The 15,027-nt window shown below is 46.4% G+C and overlaps 1 protein-coding gene across 2 annotated transcripts in view; it reads right to left on the reverse strand.

The window, feature by feature from the left end:
- The window catches only part of USP14 (ubiquitin specific peptidase 14), a 991,689-nt gene that overhangs the window by 737,400 nt on the left and 239,262 nt on the right, over positions 1 to 15,027 (reverse strand). For both annotated transcript variants that reach the window (XM_069620879.1, XM_069620880.1), the window contains exons 5-6: positions 13,915 to 14,018; positions 13,155 to 13,213 (exon numbers count right to left, since the gene is read on the reverse strand). In XM_069620879.1, the coding sequence (XP_069476980.1) occupies positions 13,155 to 13,213; positions 13,915 to 14,018 (163 nt within the window). The remainder of the gene's footprint in view (positions 1 to 13,154; positions 13,214 to 13,914; positions 14,019 to 15,027) is intronic.

The following is a 15,027-nucleotide window of genomic DNA, read 5'->3' on the forward strand; positions in this document are numbered from 1 at the left end:
TTCATCCGACGGCGATTCATGCAGTGTGCAGTGTTTATGGACAATTGTGTTGGCAGTGCGCCCGTGTTAGTGTTGGACAGCCGCTGCTTACTGGAAGTCCTTATTAGGCCATCAGCCGTAGACTTCATGGTTGCGTTGCACTATTACTGCCCAGTTCTAAAGTGCTTGCCTCTTCCCAGCCGTATCCAATTATCGCATCTCTGCGGTCAATGCAGTGTCTGTCAGGGAGTTTAGAGTCTTGCCAGCAGTCAGGCGGAAGGGCGGGGGCTCTTCCCAGAGCTTTGGTGTTGTCTGTGCAGCGAGTCATCTTCATTACCTGGTATGAGAAGGGGATGGGGGGTTGAGTCAAGCTGCAATACCTTTGCCCTCCCTCGGGTCGGCACAGTGGGATAACTACGTAGTAGGTCTTGCTGTCCAGTCCGTATGGCCGGTGGATATTTCAGGTGGCCACCTCGACTCACCTCAGCGCCATTGCCTTCTACAGCCGTCTCCAGCATTCCCCCGCTTGTCACGTTACTGCTCCAAGAGAGCCCGGTGTCGGGTGGGGGTTATGTGTACTCCTTGGCACACCGGTGTGTGGTCCGCGCAGATTGCTCAATTCCTTGACGTTAGGAGGTGCCAGCCAGCCACTGTCCACGCGACCGGTCAAGCGTTGCTATCTCGGATCCGGCAGATATATCCTCAGGCGATCAGTTCTTTCTGGACGTCTTTTCGTTTCCCAGCCATCAGCCATTTTGAAGCTCGTACGCTGGGCTCCGAACCACCATCTTGATCCCAATTTTCCCAGCCAGGCATTGGAATCCAAAGAGCACACACTTTGTCTAGTGGATCCCCATATGTGTTTCCATCTGCTGGTGCATTTTCTGCATGTTTCTCCACGGAAAACAGGATGAATTAGCAGGATGTTGTCAGCGTTCAAGGGAGACCTCCACGTCGGCATCGCTCGCCTGCAGGCCACGCCCCCAGCTGATCTCATACTTGACATTCTGTCTCATCACCTTGTTACTTTATACCAGCTATCCTGAAAGTGAGATGGCCGCACACTACAATATTTCGTAAAGTTTCCCCAGTTCTCTGCGTGCTATACCATCCACTCTGCTTAGTCTCCATTAGAATGGATTTCTAAACTCTAGTCTGGTGAAAAGTTGTTTAGGAGACCACACTTGTAAGTGAAATAGGGGACACTTCTGGGAAGATAGCCAGACCAATTCGTGGTAAATTGGAGAGCGCAGTCAAGGCTAACGCTGGAGGAGCGATGGTGATCCGAGGTCTTTGAGGAACGCACACAGTAAGCCACCAAGCATTATCATTAGGCAGAAGTATATGAAAATATACAATTTATTAGGCCCAAGAATTAACACAAGTGAAAAACGAATGCACAGTAAAAACACCACTCAAACACACTTTGTAAAATATATACAGTCACTGGTGTCAATGCGGTAAAGTCCTACATTCTGCCAGTACCTGTAAGGGAAAGGGCAGACAATATTTATAGCATAGACCTTCAGAAATGGATAACCCTAACTTTATAGGAGGTCGGACACCAGAGAAAAGAAACATGTGAAAATACGGCATCAGCTGCCCAAGATGGCGGGCACATAGAGGAAGGTGAGCAGCGACAACAAGAAAGCTCGGCAACCCCCTGGGAGAAGCACGACGTAGAAGGCATATGACTCCAGAAGCGGTGATCAGCTTTGCAGACACTGAGCGTGGACGCTGAAAGCCACGGAGATGCTGGATGGATGAACCGCTCTCCCCATGCAATGGAGGGAATACGCGGTGGATGCATGCAATATTAGCCCAACGGAAGCCAGCCCAGCCGGAGTCGACACCCTGTCACGCAAAGAGGAAAACAAACGGTGAACATTTCACAGGCAGGGAATATCCCTCATTGTTTAATGGCTCCCTGGAAACACAGAAAGCTGCTGGCCCGGCGGGAACGCCAAAGCGAGCAGAAAGAGCGGTGAACTAGAAGTCAATAAGTCACCCGTGGAGAGCGGGAAATGTAGGAAAGCAAAAAGAAAACATGTGCCCCAGGGAGAACAAGCTATAATATTTTACAATCAGATAGATTGGACCTGCAAATCCTGTAAAGGAGGCGCACTGCAGGAACAAGGGAAAGAACTGCAGTGGGAACCCAGAGCGAGTGGGGGAGGAGCCGAGACAGGGCTGTGAAGCCTTAAATCACACAGAAAAGCCCAATTGTCAACAGCCTACCGGGAGAGGAAAGAAAACATACTGAAAGGCGGGAAGACAGGAACCCCCCCCCAATGCTGGACCCCCCCCTGTAGAGCTCCCTTGTGGGGGAGTAGGAAAGCAAAGTGAAGCCACCACCCAAAAAGGGAGCCAGGAGAAGGGGTAAAACCCACAAGGTCAGAATGGCAAAGAATTTGAGCAAACCGAAGGGCCCTCCCTCAGGTGACATCAAGACCATGATGCAGAATCAGGATTCTGCAAGGAGGCAACAGCAGACAGCGGCACAAATTCACTCACTTGCAAGCTCTGAGACGTGCCTAGAAGTGGAGGACCCTCCCACGAGGCATTCAGATCTGCAGGAAATGTTCGCTGAGATAAAGAAGGAAATGAAGGACTGTGCTATTAGCCTCACCAAGTCCATTATGGATTTGAATAGACAAGCATGAGCAATCGAGAGCAGGGTGGAAGAGATGGAGACGACACTCTGCGAGCAAGGATACAAACAGGGAGAACTGGCCGGGCAAATTGACTCATATGGGCAACAAATTGACTAGGTCGTCGCCAGGCAAGAAGACAGTGAAAACAGATCCTGAAGGAATAATATTAGGCTTAGGTCCCAGAAGCCGAATTGCATGATCATGTGCAGGCAGGGTGTGCAGTCATAATGTCGACAGTCAAAATGTCGACAGTCAAAATTTCGAAAAATAAATGTTGAAAAAAATAATGTCGACAAACAATAATGTCGACATTTTTCGATATTTTGACTTTATTGTATAAATATATATATATATATATATATATATATATATATATATATATATATATATATGATGTGTTGAGTATGAGGGGTGGTTGGGGGGTGTGGGGGGGGTGGCAGGGGGGGTGTTGGGTGAGGGGGGGTTGGGGGGACCCCCCATAGTAAATGATACTATTTTTATTTATTTAATTATTGACTAAATAAATACATATATAATTGGTATGTGTTGAGTATGAGGGGTGAAAGGGTGGTTGGGGGTGTGTGGGGGTGGCAGGGGGGTGTTGGGTGAGGGGGGGTTGGGGGGGACCCCCTCCTTAGTAAATGATCCTTTTTTTGGTTATTTATTTATTGAATAAATAAATAAATATATAAATAGAATGTGTTGCATATGAGGGGTGGGAGGGTGGTGGTGGGGGGTGTGGGGGGGGGTTGCAGGAGGGTGTTGGGTGAGGTGTTGATAGTTTTAAGGGTTTATAGTCATAATGTCTAAAAAAAAAGTCGACATTTTTTTTTCGAAAAAATGACTTTTTACATTATAAGTATAGGATGTCGACATTATTATTTTCGACATTTTTTTTCGACATTTTTCTCTGTCGACATTTTTTTTTCGACATTATGACTATAAACCGTGCAGGCAGATTGCCAACAGGTGTTGGGAGACTCCAAAGGTGAAAAAGTAATACTGGATGGGACCCATAAAATATACGCCTATCATCCAAAGAAAAAACTGGTGCTGGACGTGATCACAAGCGTGCGCTTCTTCCAGAGGAAGGAGCAGATAATGAAAGCAGCTAGAGGAATAGAACCAATCGGGTTCCGGGACTCACATCACTTTCTTCCAGGATATGGCCCGAGCTGCACTGCTGAGACGAAAGAGACTTTGGGTGGGTGGTCACAAGCTGGTTACAAGATAAAGGGGGTCCGCTGTAGATGGACTTTGCTCTGCGGGCCGATTCGAATATTGGGGTAAGGCATACCACATAGCAAAGGAGGAGGAAATGGTGGACCTCATGAACAAGGACGACTCACGTTCAAAAGATCCATCGCCGGAGAGACCCTGATAAACACCCAGTTCACACAACTAGGAAGGAAGTGTGGCGACAGGGGCGCCCTTACCCAAAAGGAAGGGGGAAAGGTCAAACACTACGAGGATACTTGAAGAAGACTTTAAGGTGAGATGTAAGATGTAAGATATAAGATATACACAAGCATAACAGAACTTCTGAGGGGAAAAGATGAAGAAATAAGGAACTCGGAAGAGATAGTTCGAGAAAGACGGATCAGAAAGACTAATCTAGGATTCCATTGGGAGGTTAGGGAGGGGGGGGTTGGGTTGGGGTGCAGGGTCGGATAGAAACCCCAATTGGTTCACTCACCAGGACCAGGCGTTAGAACTGGTGGAATATGCATGGAAGCATAAGTTGGGGATGTTGGGCGGGGGACACCAAGTTGAGTTATATACTGTTTTTAAAGGATAGTTACATGGCTCAGAACTTACAGAGGATCAGGAATGAAAACAAATGGCAATGGCAAGAGGGAGATCTACAACCCTTTGAGTATGGCTGACGTAGAAACGGTAACCATGAACGTTCAGGGTTTAAATTCACTGATGAAACGCTGCTCCATGCTAAAACGGCTATTAGACCTCCAAGCTTCTGTAAACAACACTTTGCAACCAGCAGGACGAAAACTAGTGTGGTGGAAATCTTATTGGCAGCCTCACTGACATTTCGGAAACAATTCTGTTACATGGACTCAGAGGGGAGCTATCTGGTACTTCAAGGCACCTTGGGAGGTCAGACATTTACTTTGATAGCACTCTATGGCCCAAATGAAAAGCAGGACCTTTTTCTGGGAAATGTGCTTCAGAAAATAGGCAGCTGGTGCAAGGGCCAGGTGATAGTTGGAGGAGGCTCCAATTAAGTCATGGACCCAAATGCTGGATAAAACACTCCCATTGACAGGTAATAACAGGCACCGAAAGGCTCTGGGGAAATTCTTCCGGGACCTACACCTAACAGAGGACTGGAGATTCTTCCATAACACCGAAAGGGACCAGAACCATTACTCAGCAGTGCACAAGGGATACTGGAGGATAGATATGGTCCTAGTGTCAGCAACAATAATCCCTCAAATAAAAATAGACATCGGAGTCAAGTATCTCACGGACCATGCTCCGGTGATACTGCAAATCGAGATGCAGGGAAGTAAAAATGGGGCATGAGACAACCGAGACTCAATGAACTAATCCTCAATCACATCGCTCTCAAAGCCCACATGGAGAAAGTGATCACTATTTTATAGAGAACGACACTGGGGAAGTAGACTGGCGTATGGTATGGGATGGGATGCTGGGAATGCAGTGATAAAGGGGGAATTTATCGCACAGGCTGCGTCATACATAAAGGGGACGGAAGCACAGCTGGAAAGGGAGGTTCCAACAGCAGAAGCACAACACAAAACTAAACAATCACATAGATCGCTATTAACCTTGAGAAAGCTTAGAGCGCAAATAGAGGCCCATATGGTAGAAAACTCTGCGCAGACCCTACTGAATAGCAACCAAACATATTATACTAAAGGGGGTAAGGCGAACCATTTGCTGGCAGCTAAACTGAAGTAGCAAAAAACCTGTAATTACATTTCACGGTTGCAAGACAAGCATGGCACCTTACACGTTGCAGAAGCGGATAAGGTGAGGATCATGAAACAATTCCATGCAACCCTGCTAAAACGGGAATAGATGGACCCGGGTCTCCAAACAGCTTACATTGGAAATGTTGAGCTGCCCCGGCTGTCTAAAGAGGAAAGGAAGACTCTAGAAAGGCCCATCACAGTAGAGGAAATTAATGAAGCCATAACAGCCTTACGGGTAATAAAACACCAGGACCGGATAGTTTTGGAAACGGATGTTATAAAATCTTCAGAGTACAACTGGTGACTCCCATGAAACGCCTATTTAATAAGATCAGTGAGGAAGGGACAGTCACAGAGGATATGGGTAAATCCACCACTGTGCTGCTTCCCAAACCAGGAAAAGAAAACTGAATTTGCCAATTGCCGCCCTATTTCCTTATTGAATAGTGATGCTAAAATATATGCAAAGGTTTTAGAAGGGAGATTAGCAAGATTCCTACCAGGGATAATACACGAAGACCAAGCTGGGTTCATAATGGGGAGACACACGCAAGATAACATAAGGAGGGCAATAGACATAATAGACCTGGGTACGAGAAATTACCAGAAATTCGGTATCGCAGCACTTCATGCGAGACTAGCATTCGAATAATTTGGACTGGGCGTTCCTGGAATGTGTGTCGGTGGCATTATGGTGCGGAACGGTATTCAAGCAAATGCTACTCACTAATTTCCAACTAGCATCAATGAGATTCCTTGTGAATGGGCACTTCACAGAGCAGCTCAAGATCCAGGGGTGGGGGGATACACGACAAGGATGCCTGTTGTCACCTTTAATATTCGCCATGGAACCATTGGCAACCATGATTATACAAGACCAAGAAATCCTGGGAATAAAAAGCATAGAAGGGACACAAAATAGCACTGTAAGCAAACAATATCTTATTATTCCTGAGACACAAAACAAACCTTGCCGAACGTGATAGCAAGTTTACAAGTATTTCCAGCAGTCTTAGGATTCACTATCAACTTCAACAAATCCAAAGCCCTTAACATAACAGATAATCAGAAGGAAATTTATGAACCAAGCAGGGGTCACCCATTGCCCTGGCAAGATAAAGGCATAGAATACCTGGGGGTAACCCTAACAAGAGGGTACAAGAAACTATACGGGGCGAATATTCCCCCTCTGTGGAACGGGTTAATAGAGTACCTCCATAGGTGAGATACAGGAGCTTTCCTGGTTCACCAAATTAGCGGCGGTCAAAATGACAACAATACACAGTCTGCTAAAGGTAACTAGCACACTCCCCATAGACATACCAACCCAGATGATCAAGGCCCTGCAGAAGGAGATCACTTCCTTTATATGACATAAAAAGAAACCTAAAGTCCAGAGGTCGGTTCTCCTCCACCCAAAATGGATAGGGGGATTTGGAGTCCCAGATGTTAGGAGATGTATTTTAGCAGCCCGATTAGAGCCCATGTCACGATGGTCGTAATCTGAAACACAAAAGGGTTGGAGCATAATTGAGCAAGAAATGACCTCCACCCCACTGACTGCACTACAGTCCGTGAGAAACAGGAATAGCTGAGCGGGAGGTCACCTACTAGGAGCAACAAAAGTGTCACTTTGGGGGTGGGATCAAGCACTGAAATGGGGGAAAAACAGCCCTGGGACCAAGGCCTCACAGTCCAGTGCGTCATAACGCGGACTTCACCCCAGGAAGGAACACAACCTATTAGGAGAATTGGAAAGGGCAGCATAAACTGAAATTAGAAAACTTCTAACAATGGGAACCCACTGCTCTTCGAGGAATGCAAACAGAAATTTCGCATAGGAGATGGAGCGAGGTTCAAATATATACAAATTAGACATTGGATTACTCAAAAGGAGGTAAAGATGGTGGGTACAAGGGAACCAATGGAACTGGAACTAACCATGCGGGAGGGTCTACTGCTAAAGGGATCTCGAGAATATATAAGTTAATAGACAGAACACAACCAACAGGTAACCTTCCCTATATGAATAGATGGGAGAAAGACTTGGGGGTCACTATCTCAGAAGAGGAATGATGACAAATTTGGAGGAGGGCCCATAAGATAACCAAATGTACGGCTATAAAAAGGAATCGGCATACAAAATCTGCCACAGATGGTATTTGACCCCCCGCAGCGGCTTCATGGGATGAACGCAAGCTACTCTGTGTTGGAGGCAATGTGGGGGAACAGGAACTCTGGGTCACATGTGGTGGTCATGCCCTAAAGCCAAAATCTATTGGAAAGAAGTCCTGAGACGCATCAAACCGATCACAGGGGCACAACTACCTGATTCACCAGAAGTGATAATGTTGGGGGCAGAGGGGATCTATGCAGCTAATGTGGCCACCGCCACACTCATCACACATCTACTGACAGAGGCTCGAATGACCCTAGCCCAAAACTGGACAACAGTAGAGGGACCTATACTGGCATGTGGTGGGTCAAATTCTGGGGCGTATTAGCTATAGAAAAGGTGTGCGCTTTGAAAACGGGAACACATGAGAAGTTCTTGAAGATCTGGCTCCCTTTTCATGAATATATCCAGGACAAGTAACACCACTTCCACAAACCGAATTTGCTTAAAACCATGTGTGATATAAGATTGAAATACCGCATAGAGCGACGCCTAAGTAACGATTGCCTGTGAAACTTGAGCTCTGTACTAAGCCATTTGTTGAGTTAAGGGGGTGGGGCGTGTTGACAAATTCTCATGTGTTGGGATGTAAAAGGAACGACAAGCAGCCCTATCAAGGGTCCCTGAACTGCATCCTGGAAAACGTACTTTATGTTGAGAAGAATATAAGCAAAATTTATGTAATTAAATAAATGTGACATGGCAAAGAGTTTATCTATAAATTAAATAAAAAAGGAGCTGCATCTCTAGTCTCAGTTGAAGAAAGAAAAAGCACTGATGCAGCTGGTCTCAGGGCATACGAAGGAATGATGAAAAACTACCTACAGCGACCGTCACTGTCACACTGTGACGCAGGGGCACCCAAGTCTCGCAATCTTATGCAACCTTCTCTCTCACTGCCCAAAGCAGCTGGGACAACGGAATTCAGTGAAAAGGTGCTTTGCAGTGCAAACTAGGATTTCCCCAAAGTTTCAAGACAAAACTCAATGCAACGATGCTCCAGCACGGGTGCCAAGGTTTGAGCTGGACAGTCCACTGGATGGCCCACAAACGATTCCAAACAAACTCTTTTGCAGGGCAATTTGGAGGCGTCGAGAGGGATTATTCCCACCACTCCAAAGGCTCAAAGCATCTTTGCAGGCCTTCTGAGATAGAGCGTAAAGCGGGGCTCTACCGGGACAACAGCAGGCTTAGGGTGGCAACCTTCCTCAGCATGTCTCTGAATAATCCTTTGCTCTGCTTGACTGTTCTGGATACTTGGCTCCGTCCACAGGTCGATTCGGACCGGTTGCTGGTCTGCTCGTCTGCATTCAGGACCCTGCTGCATATCCACAAATCTGGCAAGTGCTCTCACCCGGCCAGCCAATGAGATCTGCCTCACTCATGCACGCCAGCAGTGGTGCAATCAGGGAACACTGTGGCTCTCATGCCCTTGTGCACACCAGACAACCTGGCACCATTAGTGTGGATTGGGACCAGACCGTCCCCACCCCACTTCCTGGGGACCTACACACATGATCTGCACTAGCCCGCGAAAGAAGCAGCTTTTCGTAGGCAACTGCATACCCAAATAAGGAAGTCCCGGGTAACAACGACCAGGGAGAAAGGCAAAGGATAAAAAGACCAAAAGGACTAGATAAAAGATCTAGTGGCAGGGCCATGACTGACACTAGCCACAGTCATGAGCCACACGCAGTAAGCACGGTATAGCTTGGTAAAACATTACTAAAATACACAAAAAAGCTTTTGCTACCACCAGTCCATTCCTAGACACATTGTCCAGTCAGCAAAAATTCCTTAGTGGATGTCTAGGGCCCGAAACAAAATAAGGACCCCATTGTGCGGGGGGGGGGTCTTACTTTCTTTCCTCTTACATAAAGAATACACAAAGCTAACTAGATGTTTACGCAAAGTAGCGATCAATAGTTGCATCCAGTCTTTACTTCTACAGATCTAGATCTACTGCAATACATACACTGTAGTTCGCCTCCAGAGGTCGCTTTGTTCTATGATTGTGGATGCATTATATATTTGCACCTGCGGGAGCGAGCTGGCCAAACTGTTTTTCAGAGCCTTTTTATCATATCTATTTATTTGTGTCCATTCATCCAGCTAACTTGTAAACACACTCAACCAGAGCTTGCAAAGTCTACTCGACCACTCGCTTAGTGGAGTAGATTTCATGAAGGGCGAGGACCTTTTGAGGGGATGTTTGAAACTTTTGTTTAACATTTACTTTGTTTGCAGTAAATGTCAAAGGTTTGACTATGAATGGCTGGCCTCTGTGTGGCAGCAGTGTGCCACACATGAAGTGACTTTGTGGTGATCTGCACCATTTTACAGAAGGCGCATTTAACATTTTTTGTCATCAGTGCCATGGGTCGGGTGCATCTCTGCAAAGCCTGACTCATCTCACTTATATCTTACTTTGGTGGGCATAGGAGAAATTCAGCACCCAATAGCACGCTTACATTCAAAGTTCGGGGGGTGGAGGGGACGCACCAAATTCCTGTGGGATGTATGGGGAACTACAGAATGATACATGACATCTAAAAATACGGTTTAACACCTCTATTTTATGGATAATACAAGTCAGAAATAGACAATGCCTAAAGGAACTAGGAGAAACAAACTACAAATAGAACTGTTCAAATGATGGAGCCAACAGAAAGTCTTCAACCCTATTCCTGAGTCTGTAGCCTACTGGCTACCCTAAGCGAATAACAAAAGATTGGCCAAAAAAACTTCTTCAATCCTATTCTTAAAGTTCATCCCCATTCAAATAGAAAAACGGATGTGTTTCTTGGTACGCTCCAGAATTAACACAGGTTGCTCCTGGACCTTGGATTTCAGGATTCACACAAAGTCTCTTCTCAGACCTTGGTTCTAGGTATTCAATTCAGAGGTGGCCTCCAGCAAAGCAAAAACCAAGGGGGGGGGGGGTGTGTATGCGGGTCCTGGGTGTCCCTCTGCCGGACATTAGTCCCGGTTATGAGAGACTTACCCAGAGTCTTTAGCTCACTATCTTTCACAGAGGAGAAATATCTAAATATCTAAAACAGATCAGTCTTTGTCCTGCCCTTGGCCAGTCCAGCACTGAAATGCTAAGCAATTCTCCTCTGAACAAGAGTACCAACAGCAACCCCAGACATGTTTCGGTCTGGTTGGACCTCATCAGTAGGGTGGAGCTGTGCCTCTAAGAATAGTGAACAAGAGGTCCACGTCTCGATTCCCCTAGCCTCAAAGGCCTTTGGTTTCAGGATTAACAGCAGGTCTATACCCTAGGCGGTGAGGATCAGAAGGCACCCACCCTTTACTAGTGGCAGAGGGTTCACTGTCCCCCTTCCTCACCTCTAGGTGTCACTGGGATCTGGTTTCAGGGCTTGGCTCGGTCTCTGTTCTTTACAGGGTCTTCAATCATGTAAACCGAAACAAAAGAAGTGATGGCTGGAAGGTTTACAATGAATCTTCATTAACCTCTGGCACAGCTATGTTCAACCTTCCAGACCATCGTTCTTTAGTTTGCCAAGCCATTTACAGAGATGGAAACGACCATATGCATATCTGGTTTAGTACACCTCAAACGCTGTCTAGCACAGAAGGGATGTGAACAAGCAGTTGGAGCTTGACTGCCCCTTTTGGGGCGGGTGCGACTCCTTCCAGCCATCACCTTTTATTTGCTGTGGGCTGTAAACCAGGCAGCCATCCCCTTCTCAGACATTCATATAGCCAGATATTCTACACCGGTCTCTTCCTAGGGCTGGAGCAACCAGGCAAAGGTTACCCTTTTCAGCATAAAACGCCTTATGCCTGCTCTACTTTCTGTCTGGCACACTTCATGAGGGACCACCAACCTTCGTCCCAGGACAGCCACACTGTTTTTATCACCCTCTCTTCTTACAGACCTTACCCAGGGCTTCCCCTCTCCAGATTGGCCCTTTCTCAAACTTGCAGTCATTGTCATCTGAATGGCTGCTGGAGCCTGTTCTCACATTCCTCCGTCTTCTTCACTCCCATTGGTTAACATGGAATCTAGTCCTTCCTCTATTCGTAGGCTAGCAGAGGCCACTTGGATGCAGTTGGAACCAAGATGATGGCTCGCCATAAGGTGCTGGTGCTCAACCTTGAGGAACGGGTGTTCCTGCTTCTCCTCTAGAGTGCCAGTTCATCCTCCTCATCTTTGCCGGACGTCTGGTATGTGCCTGGGTGTTTGCCTGCGGCACAATACAACATTCTGGGGCAGATTCCAGAATTTGGGAATTGGCATCAAATTATTCCAAGCCAGGTGCAGGCTATAGTTAGTGGAGTCTTCTGGGTGTTCTAATTTTTTCCCATTTCACTTCATACCCATTTTATATTTCAACTATCTGGAATCCAGAACAGGTGTTCCTTCCCAGGAACTAGTGCTTTTATAGGGCCCAATATGGCATACTTCCATCTTTTGGACTTTAACGTGAATAGGGTTTTGGGGGGGGGGGGGGCTCGCATCGACTAGCTCGGGGGCGTACCTCATCCATATCAGGGGTCCTCCCTCCTACTTTTGCTTTTCCTCATTACAAAGTGAGTGGGGGAAGTGTAACCTCCCCACAGCTGCCAACTTCAACCTTGGCAGACTTCAACACAGGCTCCCTCTCAAGTGTGGATTCAGACTTTGAATCCCAAACACCATGCAAACACTGGTAGATCTGGCAACTGTAACCCACCCTAGATCTAAGGCATGACCATATATAGCAATACCGTATCCCACTAACTCTATGGCAGAAGCAATGTCTAGCTAGTAGACTAGGTACTGGATTTAAACACATGTTCTAGAGAGTGACAACCCTGGTGTACAGCAGGTTTCAACCTTATACTTAATGAAGGCTGCCATAATCCGTGGCGGCTTACCAGGTAAAAGAGTGAGTTGGAGGGCACACCATCCTTGAGCTATCCTAAAGACTGTCAGGGCATATTCAGGATTTACATCTGCCTGGAGTCTTACAAGGGTACATCCGTGATAAATTGGGTAAACCAGGTCAGACAAAATCAAAAATACTAAAAGGCCCTGTGCCAAAAGTGCTGGATGGAACCGCAAGAAGACACAACCATGTACAATTTAACGCTTGCAGAATGAAATGTTCAGACATTCAAAGCATCCAAATAGTGGAACTTCGCTAGGCACTTCATAAATGCATGGCACCCTTGCCGTCTAGGAGGGGTCCCTAAAGATAATCTAGAGAGATTGGAGGGAAATGGGATTAAGCAAGGTATAATATTGAACACAATCAATGCTATTTAGCAGGTCTCTAACAATGAATTTCCCATGTATTTATTTTGAAAGCATGCTTTGTGAAAATGTACAAGCAACATCCAAACAATTAAAAAATAAAACCACAAGCAAATACTGACCCGCAGTAATATACTGAGCTGATGCCATCTCCCCTGAAGCTCTCAAAGCACCTGCATACCTGAAATAGAAATTGTTTTAATCACATATTGTCTGAATCTATTCTTCTCAATAGCCTATCAGTGCTCACACTGCAAAACCTATATTGGAAGATAATCGCAAAAAAGGCTGGGTGAAACAGGACTACCTAAAAAACAGACAAAACATTTAAAACACTAGAATAAAATGTCTTATTTTAAACATAATAACAAAGGACAATGTCAACTATCCAACCACAAATACAGAGATCAGTCAATGGCTGCCTTCAACAATTACGGTATATCACAACATTATCACTACCACAGCCACAGTTTCTAAGGCTTCCCATGTAGGTAGCAAACTGACTTTTCTTGGACCGTGACGATATGGGGTTTAAAACGGAGGACGCATAAATTTACACACTCTTGTTGTTAATGTATGAATTAATCCAGACAGCACATTACCACAAATGATTGTCGGAAAATGTTAGGCCTCCAACAGCAGACTATTTGTAAAGAGTTGGAGATGTATGGCAAATGCTATACAACAGATGATGTCAAGTACTTCCGTACAGCCATTTTACACGTACAATGCAGGTCTTATGATGGACATTTACAAACATTCTGTGCTTTTGCGATGGTTGCTAACACAATACAAGAACCACCTAACAAAAGTGAACTTGGACCCAATTGCTGCAGGTCCATTTAGCACTTGCAAGAAGTATGGTTGCACAACAAACCCTACCGTTTAAGGGCTTCCTTAAGCTCTGGCACAGAACGGATGCACTGAACAGTGGCATTCATGTAGCAAGTATTGCCAAGGTTTGTTAAACCACACGGTAGTTCCATCTGTCAAGGACAAAAAGACAAATATTATAAAACAATGTTAAAATATTACTAAGTAATGATCATTTGTATCAAGAACCCACCCTAGATCATGCCAGTAGGTTGCCACCTCCGTGGACACCCTTCCACTGTAGCCCTTCCCAGGAAGACCCCAAAGCTTGCCCCCAGTAAGTGCTCACCTACCCAAGCTTGTACAAACAAGCCCAGTATCCACTAGGTCACGCCAGCACCTATAGATTCCGCAGCAAACTACCTCACCCCAAAACACGAATCACCAGAGAACCCTCTCACCAGCTCTACCTAAACCTGTCCAACATTCTCTGATGCACCCTACCTCACCAAGCAGCCAGGACCCACTTACTGTAGCTCATCCCAGCCTCAAACACGATCATTGCCCCCATCCTACCTCAGTAAAGTCCAAGATATCACACCCTCAAACACTGCTTGATCCACCCAAGGGGACTCAAGCACAACCTACCCACCCAGGTTCATCCAAGCAAACCTCCAAATCGTGGCTCACCTCAGCATCCAGTCCCTAGCTCACCCCAGCAAATTAGTTTACTTGAGGAAACACCTCCCTCTGCCCACCCCCAGGTTCAGCAAAGACAAGCTCCACCTGGGCTCACTCCAGCAAACCAAACTTTCCCCCACTGACCATCCCAGCTGAACCCTGGCAAAACCCCAAAAAGCCCACAGCCGCCCAGGTCGACATCCACCCACCAACCCTGGCTCACCATAGCAGACCGCCATCAAGCATTGCCCACCCACCACAAGAAGCTCAGTACAACCACCTGCCCCACTATAGTTCATATAGGCAAACCCTCCAACCATGCACAATTTCACCCCAATCGTAAGCCATCATCCCTAGGCTGACCCCCCTCCAATCAACCAAAGCTCCTCTGCAAAACCCCACTCTAGCTCAACACAGCCACCCCCCATAGCTCATTCTAGCCCCATACCCAACCAATCTCAACCCAGCAACCTCACCTGCCCTAGCTCACTCCTACATACC

The sequence above is a fragment of the Ambystoma mexicanum genome, chromosome 5q, assembly GCF_040938575.1.
Source record: "Ambystoma mexicanum isolate Mex_15411 chromosome 5q, UKY_AmexF1_1, whole genome shotgun sequence".
NCBI lineage: Eukaryota > Metazoa > Chordata > Amphibia > Caudata > Ambystomatidae > Ambystoma > Ambystoma mexicanum.